The sequence below is a fragment of the Bubalus kerabau genome, chromosome 3, assembly GCF_029407905.1.
Source record: "Bubalus kerabau isolate K-KA32 ecotype Philippines breed swamp buffalo chromosome 3, PCC_UOA_SB_1v2, whole genome shotgun sequence".
In the NCBI taxonomy this organism is placed as follows: domain Eukaryota; kingdom Metazoa; phylum Chordata; class Mammalia; order Artiodactyla; family Bovidae; genus Bubalus; species Bubalus kerabau.
This window is the reverse complement of record NC_073626.1, coordinates 34,196,421-34,210,698: the sequence shown is the minus strand read 5'-3', so window position 1 is coordinate 34,210,698 and position 14,278 is coordinate 34,196,421. Positions and strand designations below refer to the sequence as shown.

Below are 14,278 nucleotides of genomic sequence, written 5' to 3'. Positions count from 1 at the left end.
GACAGCAGTTGATAGTTGAGAAGGAAGGCATATTATGTTTCAGTCAGGTTACCTTTTTAAAGCATTACTAACCTTGCATAGTTAAAATATAGTAGAATTTAGTGAAATAGGGTATTTGGAATGGAATAAGTTTAACCAAATAGGGAATAGTCTGTTGTAAATAAGAACAGCTTTTGTGATTGAAGGATGAGCGTTAGCTTGCATTTTTCGAATGCCAGAAGTTAGTATGTCTAAAATGTAAATATTCATGCTGGGTGACTGATTAAGGTATGAGGTGATGTCTTTTAAATAGGTATGAGTGGCTGGATCCAAGCATTAAGAAAACAGAATGGTCCAGAGAAGAAGAGGAAAAACTCTTGCACTTGGCCAAGTTGATGCCGACTCAGTGGAGGACCATCGCTCCAATCATTGGCAGAACAGCCGCCCAGTGTTTGGAACACTATGAATTTCTTCTGTAAGTGAACCTCCAAAAATGGTACTAAAACGTGTGTATATCTTCTGAATGAGGCGGAATAAACTCTTAGCATTTTCTATCTTTAAACATTAGTTGACGATCTGAATAAAGCCAGAGGAGCTAAAGCTATTGGATAGTATATTCCAGATCTCATGTGGTTGATCAAGATTATGTCTCCAGTTATATACTTTTTAAAAGAATAATTTAAACATATTACACAAATCATACATGTTCATAGAAAATAGGGGAAAAAATAAAAAAGCAAATAAAAATCACCCATAATTACACTGCTGAGAGTTAACCATTGGAACATGTGAGTTGTTCCATTAAAAGCTTTTTTGTGTAGCTCTGCTGCATTTGTGATTTAGGAAACCTCTTTGAAACAGCTATTTCATGGTGAATGGAACCACTGAAATTAGAAATTTAAAACCATCTCTTTTAGGTGAAGCAACAGTAAGAAATGCTTTATTTTGTTATGCCCATCCATTGGGTTTTTGAAAGAAAGAATTTTAGCACTAGGGAACCTGATATTTCTAAGACTGAATGGTGTGGTGGTGTGGTTAATTACTCTGGGTTCATTTCTAGGGATAAAGCTGCCCAGAGAGACAATGAAGAGGAAACAACAGATGATCCACGAAAGCTTAAGCCTGGAGAAATAGATCCAAATCCAGAAACAAAGCCAGCACGGCCTGATCCGATTGACATGGATGAGGGCAAGTGTACTTTTGTGAGGAATTTATTTCTTTGGTAACTATAGACTCCTCAGGCTTTCTTTTACCTCTGAGTTCTTTTCCAAACTTCTCCAACTTTTTAGAACTGAGGTTCTGTCTGCAGTTGTTACTCTCAGTCTCCTTCCAAATGCGTCCAGCCTTCTGTTGTAGGGTAATTGCTTTTTTTGGACGCTGTCCCTTTATCTTTAATGTTTCAGTTCACTTAGTTAAGCAGTGTGGTATTCCTGGACATTTCCTGGTGGCCAGAGGTGAGCTCTTTAGGACTCCGTTGTCATTCCTCTTCTGAGGGATGAGAAGTCTGGATTCGGGATCCAGTGCTCCTATTAACTGCTTTTTTGACTTTGGACAAGTAGTTTGGGTTTCGTGAAAAGGCAGCACTGTAGTACCATGAGGGAGACTTATGATGGCTTTTTGAGACATTGAATCAGGAATCAGAGAAACTAGACTTTAGCTTAGTGCCATATCTGCCAAGTATTAAGCTCTTTGACTTTGGGAGAGTCATATAATCTCTCTCAGAACTCTGGTTCTGTTTCCTGTCAGATGTAGAGTAAGAGTGTCTGTCTTACTTCCCAGGGTAGTTGTGAGCGTTCAGTGAATATCTGTCAAGTTTTTAATTTAAAAACTTGAAGGTGGTGGTTCCCAAAGGCAGACGGGGGCTGGGCTGGCTGCATCACTGTCAGATGGCGAACATTAAGAAATGCAGGCACCAGGGCCTCCCCAGGAGATCTGACTCTAAACTGGGGAAGGGGGATGGAGGGTAGGGTAATCCTGGAGTCTGAGATTTTCTTTTTTTTAAAGTTCCCTTGTGATTTCATTGGACACCCTTGTATAGGAATTGCTCCAAGGGATCAGTAATGAACTCTATTCTACTCTGGGGAACTATGGAAAATGTACTGGAGAAGAGAAATAGTTCTGAGGGAGAAAAATCAAGGAAAAATGATAATGAAGATTATCAGTTCCCTTAAAATTAAATAATAGCTCTTATAATATTTCACAGTTTGTGCTGTGCCAGATAGTTGATGATAATGAATGACATGATAATTATAGCCATTATTCAATGAATATTTGCTGGATGCTTTACCTAGTTCATTTTGGTTAGTTCTTCTCAACATCTCTGTAAAGTAGGAATTGTTATTCCCATTTTGTAAATGGTGAGATGTTGTTATCTCAGAGTCACATAACCAGTGAGTCATGGGCATGATTTTTAACTTAGATACCTCTGACTTCAAAACCCAAGCTGTTTCCTTTATGCTGCACCAAATAATGATTATATTGATGGGTTTTCTCATCTTAGGCACTAGGCTACATCTCTCACCTTGCTTCTGTTGGAGAAGAAGTTAATTTTCTTTTTATTTTTGCAGATGAATTGGAGATGCTTTCTGAAGCTAGAGCCCGCCTGGCTAATACTCAGGGAAAGAAAGCCAAGAGGAAAGCAAGAGAGAAACAGCTGGAAGAAGCAAGGTATGGTTGTTTCCATCCATAGTTGACCAGTTAGTCTCTGCATCCTTAGGTCCAGTAAAACTTCATCAACCCTGTTTGGTGAATGGCAATTGGAGTTGTCTCATTCCAGTTTTGGTAATAGTGCTTAACTTCCTTATTACTTTGGAAGAGTCTTTTATATATCTTTCTAACCATTTGAGAGTAGTTATAGAAAAAATACATTTAAAAGATCAGTTATTTTTAATTTTGCCTGCTCTGGGTCTTTGTTGCTGCGAGGGCTTTTCTCTAGTTGTGGCGAGCAGGGGCTACTCTAGTTGCCGTGCACAGGCTTCTCATTGCAGTGGCTTCTGTTGTGGAGCACAGGTTCTAGGGCGTGTGGGCTTCGGTAGTTGTGGCTCCCAGGCTCTAAAGCACAGGTTCAGCACTTGTGGCACATGGGCTTAGTTGCTCCGTGGCATGTTGAGTCCTACCGGACCAGGGATCATACCTGTGTCTCCTGCATTGGTAGGCAGATTCTTTACTACTGAGCCCCCAGGGAAGCCTCAAAATACATGTTTAAAAAAAATTTTATAAGATGTGGCAGAAGTAATGCCCAGGTATAGACATACGTATATATCTTGTTGTGGTGTATTCTGTTAGCATAGGAGAGCTTCATTTGTTGTAGCCATCTTGGTGTCAGATGGCTGGAGGTCACACTGGGCTCTGTGACTTGGGCATGACTGCCATTAGTTACTCTCGTTGATTAGCGCTGGGAAGGCACCGGCTGTGAAATAGGAAGTCCGTCTGAACATGGAGGGAGTAAATGAGCCTTGAACCACATTTTAGGCTGTCATAGGAATTTTTATTTAAAAAATGAGGGAAGTTAAATACTGCCCTCTGCTCAAGGTTTTCTCCACTTTCCTCTTCTTTTTGGTTAGATCCATTATTGACATTAGGAATATTGACCATTATTCCTAATGGTCTAGAAGCCAAGATGAAGTGGGTAAAGGGAAAAACCTGAACTTTATGAAAGCTTATTAAGATTTTGGAATTCAGGCATTGAAGTAACCTCCCCAGCCTCCATAACTGCCTTTTTGGTCCTTAAGCTGGGAACTACTTCCTGACCTGATGACTAGCATTGTGCTGATGGTTTCCTCAGCAATGACCGTCAAGTATCAGGTCCTGGGATGAAGAATTCTTTCCTGCCAGAGGATGCTTTTTGGCATAGCTGACCAAGCACTAGCCCAGAGTAGTGATTTGTGATGGGAGTATGATTGACCTGGGACAGTAAACAGAAACTAAGAGGAGGTGCTACGTTTTCTGCCCAGGCTCAGTCACCTTTCTATTTTGCTCACTATTTAGGGATGAGTAATGTGAGTAAGGTTACAAAAAATTGATTTTCCGCTTTTGTCCGTGGTGGTTTGGGGACTAAGTTTTTTGAGCCTTTGAACCTTGTGAGTTTGACCACCATGTGAGTTGGATCACCTTGTGAATTGTCCACTGGACAACCAGCAAAAGGCCCCCCACCCCCTTCCACTCTCTTGACTGCTTGTTTACTCATTAGTGACTAGCAGGCAGGGTTATTGTAGGGAAGTCTGTTCTCCCCTTTCCTTCCCCAGAAATGTGAAGCCTTTGATGGTGGTCTTTGTGGGGGCAGTCTTGGGTGTGGCTATAGTCGCCTGGGGATGAGGTGATTTTGACCAGACTTGCTTTGACAGTTTTCCCTGGGTACACCTAGCTGTTAGACTCTACTGACTGCCAGCTTATTGCTGTATTGTTTTCAGCAATGTCTTGAGGCATAAATTGCTCCACAAACTGATCCAAGTAAACTTTGGCTCCTTTGAAGGGATGGTTTCTGAGGTCAGTGTTTGATATTTGTTCTCATCCGAGGAAGGCTTCTCCCACTTTTCGAAGGGGATTGATTCTGGCAGACTGTAGTAGGCCTGCAGTTTAGTTGTATCTCCAAAGAATCTATCAGATATCAGTTGCCTTTTCATCACAACTTGTACTGTTTTTGAGAGTGCCCTGAGGCCTGAGCCTCTCCATTTCCTGTTGCAAATGAAAGTCAGTTTCTTTGGGGAGAGCTTGGAATTCTCTATTCTGTCCCATAGGCTCTGATGTACTTGTTCCTGCATGACGCCCACTTTAGAAGCTGGGTGCTCACTGTCAGGGATGGGGTGGGCAGCCGCCCCACATCTCCTTGGCTTGCCTCCCCTGTCGTGGAACCCTCATGCCACAGGCCCAGGCGAGGACTCTTGTGGTGCCAGTATTCTCAGCAGCGCTGGGCCCAAAGTAGAGCCTCTGGGCAGAAGGAAGCCTCTCCTTGTCAGTGCCTGTGTCTGGGCTTAGCCTCTGCAGTGGTTCCCTGGAGGCAGGGAACACTTAGTGACTGAATAGCAACGATTTATTAGGTATGCAGAAATGGTACTTGATTTAATTTATGATTCTTTAATTTTTAAAGTACACTTTGTCATTTTCAGTTCAGTTCAGTTCAGTCGCTCAGTCGCGTCCGACTCTTTGTGATCCCATGAACCACAGCATGGCAGGCCTTCCTGTCCATCACAAACTCCGGGAGTCCACCTAAACCCATGTCCATTGAGTCGATGATGCCATCCAACCATCTCCCCCTTTTCCTCCTGCCCCCAATCTTTCCCAGCATCAGGGTCTTTTCAAATGAGTCAGCTCTTCGCCTCAGGTGGCCACAGTATTGGAGTTTCAGCTTCAACATCAGTCCTTCCAGTGAACACCCAGGACTGATCTCCTTTAGGATGGACTGGTTTGATCTCCTTTAGGATGGACTGGTTTGATCTCCTTGCAGTCCAAGGGACTCAAGAGTCTTCTCCAACACCACAGTTCAAAAGCGCCAATTCTTTGGTGCTCAGCTTTCTTTATAGTCTAACTCTCACATCCATACATGACCACTGGAAAAACCATAGCCTTGACTAGATGGACCTTTGTCAGCAAAGTAATGTCTCTGCTTTTTAATATGCTGTCTAAGTTGGTCATAACTTTCCTTCCAAGGAGTAAGCGTCTTTTAATTTCATGGGTGCAATCACCATCTGCAGCAATTTTGGAGCCCAGGAAAAAAAAAAGTCAGCCACTGTTTTCCCATCTATTTGCCATGAAGTGATGGACCGGGTGCCATGATCTTAGTTTTCTGAATGTTGAGCTTTAAGCCAACTTTTTCATTCTCCTCTTTCACTTTCATCAAGAGGCTCTTTAGTTCTTCACTTTCTTCCATAAGAGTGGTATCATCTGCATATCTGAGGTTATTGATATTTCTCCCCACAATCTTGATTCCAGCTTGTGCTTCCTCCAGCCCAGCGTTTCTCATGATGTACTCTGCATATAAGTTAAATAAGCAGGGTGACAATACACAGCCTTGACGTACTCCTTTTCCTATTTGGAACCAGTCTGTTGTTCCATGTCCAGTTCTAACTGTTGCTTCCTGACCTGCATACAGGTTTCTCAAGAGGCAGGTCAGGTGGTCTGGTATTTCCATCTCTTTCAGAATTTTCCACAGTTTATTGTGATCCACACAGTCAGAGGCTTTGGCATAGTCAACAAAGCAGAAATAGATATTTTTCTGGAACTCTTGCTTTTTCGATGATCCAGCGGATGTTGGCAATTTGATTTCTGGTTCTTCTGCCTTTTCTAAAACCAGCTTGAGCATCTGGAAGTTCACGGTTCACGTATTGCTGAAGCCTGGCTTGGAGAATTTTGAGCATTACTTTACTAGTGTGTGAGATGAGTGCAATTGTGCGGTAGTTTGAGCATTCGTTATTTTAGCTGTTTGCATTTTTCCTTAGTGAACTGTCTTTCCTTCTGCTTTATTCCCTTGAGATGCATTTAAAAAAAACTTGCCTGGATTCTTTATATCTAACCATTCCTAATTGCAATTTTTTTTCCTACTATTTACCTTTTGATACTGTTTTATGATTTTAAAAGTAGTGCTACAGAGATATAAAATTTAAAATTCAAAGCTGTTGATTTTTTTCTTTGCCCATCATTTCATTGATATTAAGTGAGTATATTCCCATCCAGAGGTTAGATACATATTTACTTATAGTTCCTTCTGGTTTTTCTCTTTGCTCTAGTATATATATGTACCTTTAAATCAGAACTGGAGTTGATTTTGGTGCATGGTGTGAGGTGAGGATTTAAGTAAATATTTCTTCCCCAAATGACTAGACAGCTTTCTTAGCTCTGTTGGATGAGCCATCGCCTCCCCATGGTGTATGATTTTCAAGGTGATCTTTTGTTCTTTTGCTTCAGGCGTCTTGCTGCCCTCCAAAAGAGAAGAGAACTTCGAGCAGCTGGCATAGAAATTCAGAAGAAAAGAAAAAAGAAAAGAGGAGTTGATTATAATGCTGAAATTCCATTTGAAAAAAAGCCTGCTCTTGGTTTCTATGATACTTCTGAGGAAAACTACCAGACTCTTGATGCTGATTTCAGAAAGTTAAGACAACAGGATCTTGATGGGGAGCTGAGATCGTAAGTTGCCTTTCTGGGTTTTTTTTCCTTTCTGGTTTTATAAATGGAAAAGTATAGTAGGAATTTTATGGAGGGCCAGATATTATCCTTGTCAGAGCCAGATTTTTCTTAGCACAATGTGGCTTACATAATGCTTTTACTTATTTAATGGATTCACCTTTTTGAGAAAACCAGTGACCCTCGCTGTAATGTTTTTAGCACAGAATACTGTTTGCATTTCTTGAAATGTCAGCATTTGGCTGTTAGTGAACTGTCTGTTCACTGAGTCACAGACTTAACATTTGGAAACAGGTTAGTTATTTCACTAATGGCCTGAAGGATTATGTCAAAAATCTGGTCTGCCTTTTTTTTTTTCCATAGTGAAAATTTTATCTTGTTTTTCTTAAAATGAAATTAAAAGGAAGAAATGACCATTACCAGTTCATTCTTAAATCTTTTCATCTAATGGGGATCAGTGTGTATTTTTATCAGATGCCTTAGGATGCAAAGGCTTTTGCTTATTTATAGGGATTTTTAGAGTTTCTTTAAATCTTATATCTGAATGTTGTGGAAAAAACCTTTTATGCTTATCAAAGATTTTTAGTTTTCCACTCCCCCAGTGGCCTTCTATATTTCTCTTGACATGAATTGTTAGTAAACCACAGATGTCAGCCAGTGTGGATCAGCATTTTCTTGAATGTACTCCGTTGTATTTGTTTTTCAGATTAGAACCTTGTTTTAGGTAGTCTCTACAGATAAAAAGGTTGAAGAAAAAAAAAGTCATTTGGATGGAGTACACTAGGTAGAGGAGAAGGGTGACATGAAGAGGGGAAGGAAGCATTCCTGGTCCTTTGGAAAATGACCTTGGGCCTGGCACTAGAGCCTAACAACTCTGTGATGTCATTCATGAGAACTTAACTATCCTTTAAAAAAAATGATGTCAAACAATTGAAGATTAGTTTTAAAGGAAAATTTAAAACCAGTGTTTTAATTTTGTTCCCTTCGTTTGTTTCCCTTTTTGTATACTTTATCATTTTTGTAGTACAGACACATATTTTTGTATGAACGTAGTCATGATATAGAAGTAATTTTATGGTTTTCTTTTCATGTTATTATGTAACATTTTGCTTATCATCGTAGTCTTTATAGTTACATAGTTAACATTAAAACTATGTAACTATAAAGACTACAATAAGCAAAATGTTACATATAACATGAAAAGAAAACCAAAGGCGATGGCACCCCACTCCAGTACTCTTGCCTGGAAAATCCCATGGACAGAGGAGCCTGGAAGGCTGTAGTCCATGGGGTCGCAAAGAGTCGGACATGACTGAGCGACTTCACTTTCACTTTTCACTTTCATGCATTGGAGAAAGAAATGGCAGCCCACTCCAGTGTTCTTGCCTGGAGAATTCCAGGGACGGCAGAGGCTGGTGGGCTGCCGTCTATGGGGTCGCACAGAGTCAGACACGACTGAAGCGACTTAGTAGTAGTAGTAGTTTTAATACTTAGTACTTAAATTACTTAGTGTATCTTATTTTCTTAATAATTCTTTTGCTATTCTATATTCCTTTTGAACATAGTAGTTAAATAATGTATAGGAAAAGGAAACAGCTTAATGTATATAGTTTTGTCTTTTTATTAGTACTGTTCTTAAGAAGGGATTTTTTTGTTCAGAGTATATGACTATTTATATGGCTTTTAACGTTATTGCCTATAAGTAACTTTGAAAAATTTGTTCTCCACCTTGATTCATGACAGTGAAAAAGAAGGACGAGATAGGAAAAAAGACAAGCAGCATTTGAAAAGGAAAAAAGAATCTGATTTACCATCAGCTATTCTTCAAACTAGTGGTGTTTCTGAATTTACTAAAAAGAGGAGCAAACTAGTACTTCCTGCCCCTCAGGTAATCTGATGAAAGTAGGTTTTTCACTGTGTGAACTCACATGCATTTATACATTTTTTCAGCAAATGTTTGCGGGTCTATGAGCCAGGCGTTCTTTTAGGTGCTTGGTACTCCTAAGAAATATTAGGCCTTGAACTTCTCATGTGATGGTTTAGTAATTAATTGCAGCAATTTGTCAGTAGACTGGGGCTCCAGGCCTCTTTTTTTCTTGGCTGGTAATGGTGGTATTTGGCCTTGTGGACTTCAGGTGACTGTCTTTTTAGGGAATGTTTGGTTGTGTTGTTCTTCTTTTTTTGAGACAGTAACTGTGAGAATCAATGTGGGAGTTGTGGAGAAGAAAAAATTCATTCAGCTCATTGTAGGCTCTGTTCCTATGGCTGAATTGTGGTTGGTCAGAAACATGGGGATTTTGAATAAGCTTCTCTTGCATTTTGATGAGTACAGCTCTGTAGAATTGGACAGTTTAATGGAGCAGAGGGATGGATTTAGGAGGTTTGAACAGCTTCTTTAGCCAAATGAATGCCCTGGCTACATTAATATAAAATTCTTGGGTATAAACATAAAATAGTTTTGTCAGATGCTATCATTTGTACTGGTGATATTTCTTAAATTGGAATTTTGTCTGTAACTTTTTTTTTTTTAATAGTTCTTAGGATATTTATTTTGGTAAAATTACAAAAATAACACCTTTTGATTTTCTTAGGGATTTTTGTGGCTCAGTGGACTCTGTGATATTTTAATTTATTTTTAGTATGCCCTCCCAATTGATAAATGGTTTTGTACAAACACTATGAATTTATAGTCTTGATTTATTAATATATTGTTTTGAGACAATTTCAGTATGGAAATAGAAGAATACAGTTTGATACTGTATCATGTATGGAATTTCCCCCGTACTTTATATAGGGAACACTTTAAAAAACTATTAATATTATGGAAATTTTCAAACCCACAAAGTAAAGAGTAGTATAGTGAACCTCTGTGTACTCAGGCAGTTCATCTTTCTAGAATGTGGACGTTTTAAGCTGTGTTATTCTCTGGTTAAGTATTGCTACTATGATAACTGTTATCTTCAGATTTCAGATGCAGAACTCCAAGAAGTTGTAAAAGTAGGCCAAGCAAGTGAAATTGCACGTCAAACTGCTGAGGAATCTGGCATAACAAACTCTGCTTCCAGTACTCTCTTGTCTGAGTACAATGTCACCAACAACAGCATTGCTCTGAGAACACCACGGACACCAGCTTCCCAGGACAGAATTCTGCAGGTAGGCTGCCATGTGGCAGAATGAGCCTTTTACTTTGCCTCCTGTCCTTGAAAGTGGTATAAAGGAGAAGACTAAATGGTTTGGTTTTGTGTCTCTTAGCATAAGCAGTTTGAAACAGTCCTGAATGCATAGCTGCTAGAGATTTCCATGGTAGGGAGGCTAAATCTTGTCAGTAAAGCACAGCATTTAAAAATTACACATTGCCTAGCAGTCCTGGAAAAAAAAAATCTTACGTGTGTAGTTAGTAATTGTCTTTATTTGGCTGTGCTTGGGTCCTGGGTGCAGCACACAGGATCTTTCGTTGCAGCGCGCCGATTCTCTAGTTGTGTCCGTGGGCTCCGTAGTTGGGGTGAGCAGGCTTGCTTGCTCTCTGGCACATGGGACCCTAGTTCCCCCAACCAGGGATTAAACCTGTGTACTCTCCATTGCAAGGTGGATTCTTAACCACTGGGCCACCAGGAGAGTTCGCTGTAGTCAGTAATTTTTTTTTTTTTACAGTGATTTTTAAAACTTCCTTGTGATTCTATACTTAGCATGGCATAGACGGCCTTTAGTACTATTTCCTTCTCGCTCCATAACGTATAAGGTGTACAGCTCTGTGTGTTCCTAGGGTGTTAGCATGCTAGGTAATAGACAGACCTAGCAGAATACTATTGAGTCTTTCAGCACTCCTTACATCTCAGTTTTCTAAGGGTCAAATACAATCTTAAGGTCTTGATTCAGGAGTCAAACAGTCCTATAAGGCTTTGTAAGAAAACAGTGCCCCTCACTGTCTGCTTTCTAGAGTTATCAGTGACAGCTCTTTGTTTTCAGCACTGTAATGCTAAGACACTTGTTTCATGATGGTTTTATTTTCAGTTTAAAGCATTTTTTTTCCACTTAGAATTTAAACCTTTGGCTCTCTTATGCCCTCTGCCTCTACTGTGCATCCACACTCTTTCCATTTTCCCGTCTTCCACTGTAGTTAATCATAATTTTGGTTAGCTCTATATTTATGGTTTACTTTATGACTATGTGGTGCTTCCCTGGTGGCTCATATGGTAAAGAATCTGCCGGCAATGCAGGAGACTTAGATTCTGTCCCTGGGCCAGGAAGATCCCTTGGAGGAGGGCATAGCAACTCACTCCAGGATTCTTGCCTGGAGAATCCCATGGACAGAGGAGTCTGGCCGGCTACAGTCCATGGGGTTGCAGAGAGTCAGATATGACTGAGCAACTTTCACACTCACTTGTGACTATGTAAACTGCATTCACTGCTGACCTACGAAGTACCTTATAATTATTCTACTGCATAGTATTTTGTTTTTCTTTGGATTAATACTTGTTTTACTTAGTTGCTAAGATTTTTGATTACTTGGCACAAATTCATTTCTGGATCTGGATTTTATAAACTGTCAGTCTCCTGTAATCTGGTCAAATTTTAGGTATTCTTATCTTTTTCAGCACTTGAAGCCTTTCCCAGAATTTCTGAATGTTCTAGTCTGGACTCATTACTCCTTAGATCTTGTTTATGGCTTGTTCTCTTGCTCTCCCTTCACTGTCACCCTGGAAAGTTTTCCCTTGGGTCTCCTCTTTGCTGGCTCCCATGTCTCTTGCTTTCTTGATTGGCTCCCTTTTAGTGAGGCATATCTTTCAGTAGCTTTCTGAGGAAGGTTTCGTGGGAGATGGAATTTTTAAGTCTTGAATATCTGTAAATTACTGTTTTACTCTCTTAATTTGATTGTACAACTGGGTATAGAATTCCAGATTGAAAGGGTTTTTGTTGATAGCTTTGAAGGCGGTGTTCCAGGGTCTTCTGACTTGTGCGTTTAAGGTTAATAGGAAACCTGTTTTGCCCTTTGGAAGGGTATATGACCTCTTTTTCACATGCATATTTCTTGATGTGGGTTTATTTTTAACCACTGTACTAGGTACTTGGTGAGTTTTTTCATTCTGTAGACTCATGACCTTCAATTCTGGGAAGTTATTCTGAAAATTAGAAAAATTTCCTCCCCTTCATTGCTTTATTTCACTATTCCTCTCTGGTTTTCTGTCTTAAGTGACTTTTTGATTCACTGCTAGGAGATTTTCTGAATTTTACCTTCATAGAGTTTTTAAATTTCTACTGTCATATTTTAAATTTCTGAGCTTTCTCTTTTTTAATTAGACTTGGGTATATGCATGCTAAGTCTCTTCAGTTGTGTCTGACTCTTTGCAAACCCATGGACTGTAGCCCACCAGGCTCCTCTGTCCATGGAATTTACCAGGCAGGAATACTGGAGTGGGTTGCCATTTCCTTCTCCAGGGAATCTTCTCAACCCAGGGATAGAACCCATGTCTCCTGCATTGCAGGCAGTTTCTTTACTGTCTGAGGCACCAGGGAAGCACATATGTGTGTGTGTGTGTGTGTGTATATGTATATATATATATATTTTTTTTTTTTTTTAAGATGCAATTTATCCTTTTATAATGTACAGTTCAGTGGTTGGAGTTTCAATGTTGGATTGTAAGAAGAGCATATGAGATGAGAATTACTTGGCTGTGACTCTATGGAAAATGTAGCCTGCCACAGACCCTGAATTGGGGATTAGGAGTTGTGGGTGCTGTGTTAGTAATGAGTGCAGGGTTATAATAGAGGGACTGTAAAGAGAGCATGTCAGTCCAACCTGAAGAGGTCAAGCAAGACTTCAGAAAGTAATCTGTCTTCTTGAGTTTTCTTATGAAGTAGATAGACCAAGTTGGTAATATCTTAACCTCACAATGGAAGAAACTGAGACTCAGAGAGTCCAATGAAGATTGGATAAAGAATTCGTGATGAGCCAGGCTGGGTGTTCTGCTGTTTAGCCTAAGCTCATGTTGGGAAAGTTGAATTCTTAGTTCTTCATGTAAAGAGGCTTGGCATGGGAAATAGGAAAAGTTCTTGGGTAATGGTTTTCGTACGTGAGACCACAATCGCATATGTGTTTCTTGACATATAAAACTATTTCAAAACTTCTGACATGTTAACGTCAGAAACAGTGGAAGTGTTGAATTCTTCCATGGTTCAATATTCTTTTTCTCTCTTGGTTTTCATTGAGAAAATATGTAAGAATTGTGCCTGCTTTTTGTGTAGTAGGGCGATAAGAGAGGGGTTTGCTATCCTGTCTAAACTATTAAAACATGCTTGTTTACTATCTTGTTCATCAGGAAGCGCAAAACCTCATGGCTCTGACCAATGTGGACACCCCATTGAAAGGTGGGCTCAACACCCCTTTGCATGAGAGTGACTTCTCAGGCGTGACGCCACAGCGGCAGGTTGTGCAGACTCCAAACACAGTTCTTTCCACCCCGTTCAGGTATTGTAAATAAGCAACTGATCTCTGCTTTAGAAAGACCTGAATCCGAGGACTTGGACAATGTGTTTGCTTTAGAAATGTTGACAGAAAATAGAAATTAGTGTTTAACTTGCTTTTAGAGTTCCCCTCATTCACAGAAACGAATAACATCATAGTATTTAGGAACTAGTCAAACACTACATGAACCTTCCTTCTTTTTTCAGAGTTTCTGGTGCTGTCACCCTGTTTGTGAATACTTTTGATCTGATTTAAGAAGTAGATCCATCCGTGATTAATGATGATTGGTGACTTTTATAAAAATTGTAATCCCTTTTATGCATGTATTACTGTTGCTTGTTCCCCAACATTTTATTATGAAAATGTATAACGTTTAAAGAGGTTGAAAGAATGGTAAAGCAAACATCCATATACTCACTACTTGATTCCATGGTTTAGGTTTTATTGTGTTTACTTTATCATGTATCCATCCAGCCATCAGCCTGTCGTATATTTAAATACATTTCAAAGCAAGTTGCAGGTATCAGTACATTTCACCCTAAACACTTCTTTGTCTTATAAATCATTGACTGGAGTTCAGTATTTGTTTATACTTCTTTTTTTTTTTTAACTTCTTTTGTTTTAAGCTACTGTTTTTAAAGAATTTTTAAGATACAAATATTATAGAAACAACTTGTATTAAAATAGAATTTGAGCTTTTAAGGTTAGAAATAGTTCGGG

The 14,278-nt window shown here is 39.5% G+C and overlaps 1 protein-coding gene across 1 annotated transcript in view; it reads left to right on the top strand.

Moving 5' to 3' along the window:
- CDC5L (cell division cycle 5 like) overlaps positions 1 to 14,278 on the top strand; it is a 41,764-nt gene that overhangs the window by 3,969 nt on the left and 23,517 nt on the right. Inside the window, exons 3-9 of the mRNA XM_055571292.1 lie at positions 293 to 454; positions 1,040 to 1,167; positions 2,547 to 2,646; positions 6,880 to 7,098; positions 8,839 to 8,983; positions 10,060 to 10,248; positions 13,413 to 13,561. Coding sequence (XP_055427267.1) covers positions 293 to 454; positions 1,040 to 1,167; positions 2,547 to 2,646; positions 6,880 to 7,098; positions 8,839 to 8,983; positions 10,060 to 10,248; positions 13,413 to 13,561 — 1,092 coding nt within the window. The remainder of the gene's footprint in view (positions 1 to 292; positions 455 to 1,039; positions 1,168 to 2,546; positions 2,647 to 6,879; positions 7,099 to 8,838; positions 8,984 to 10,059; positions 10,249 to 13,412; positions 13,562 to 14,278) is intronic.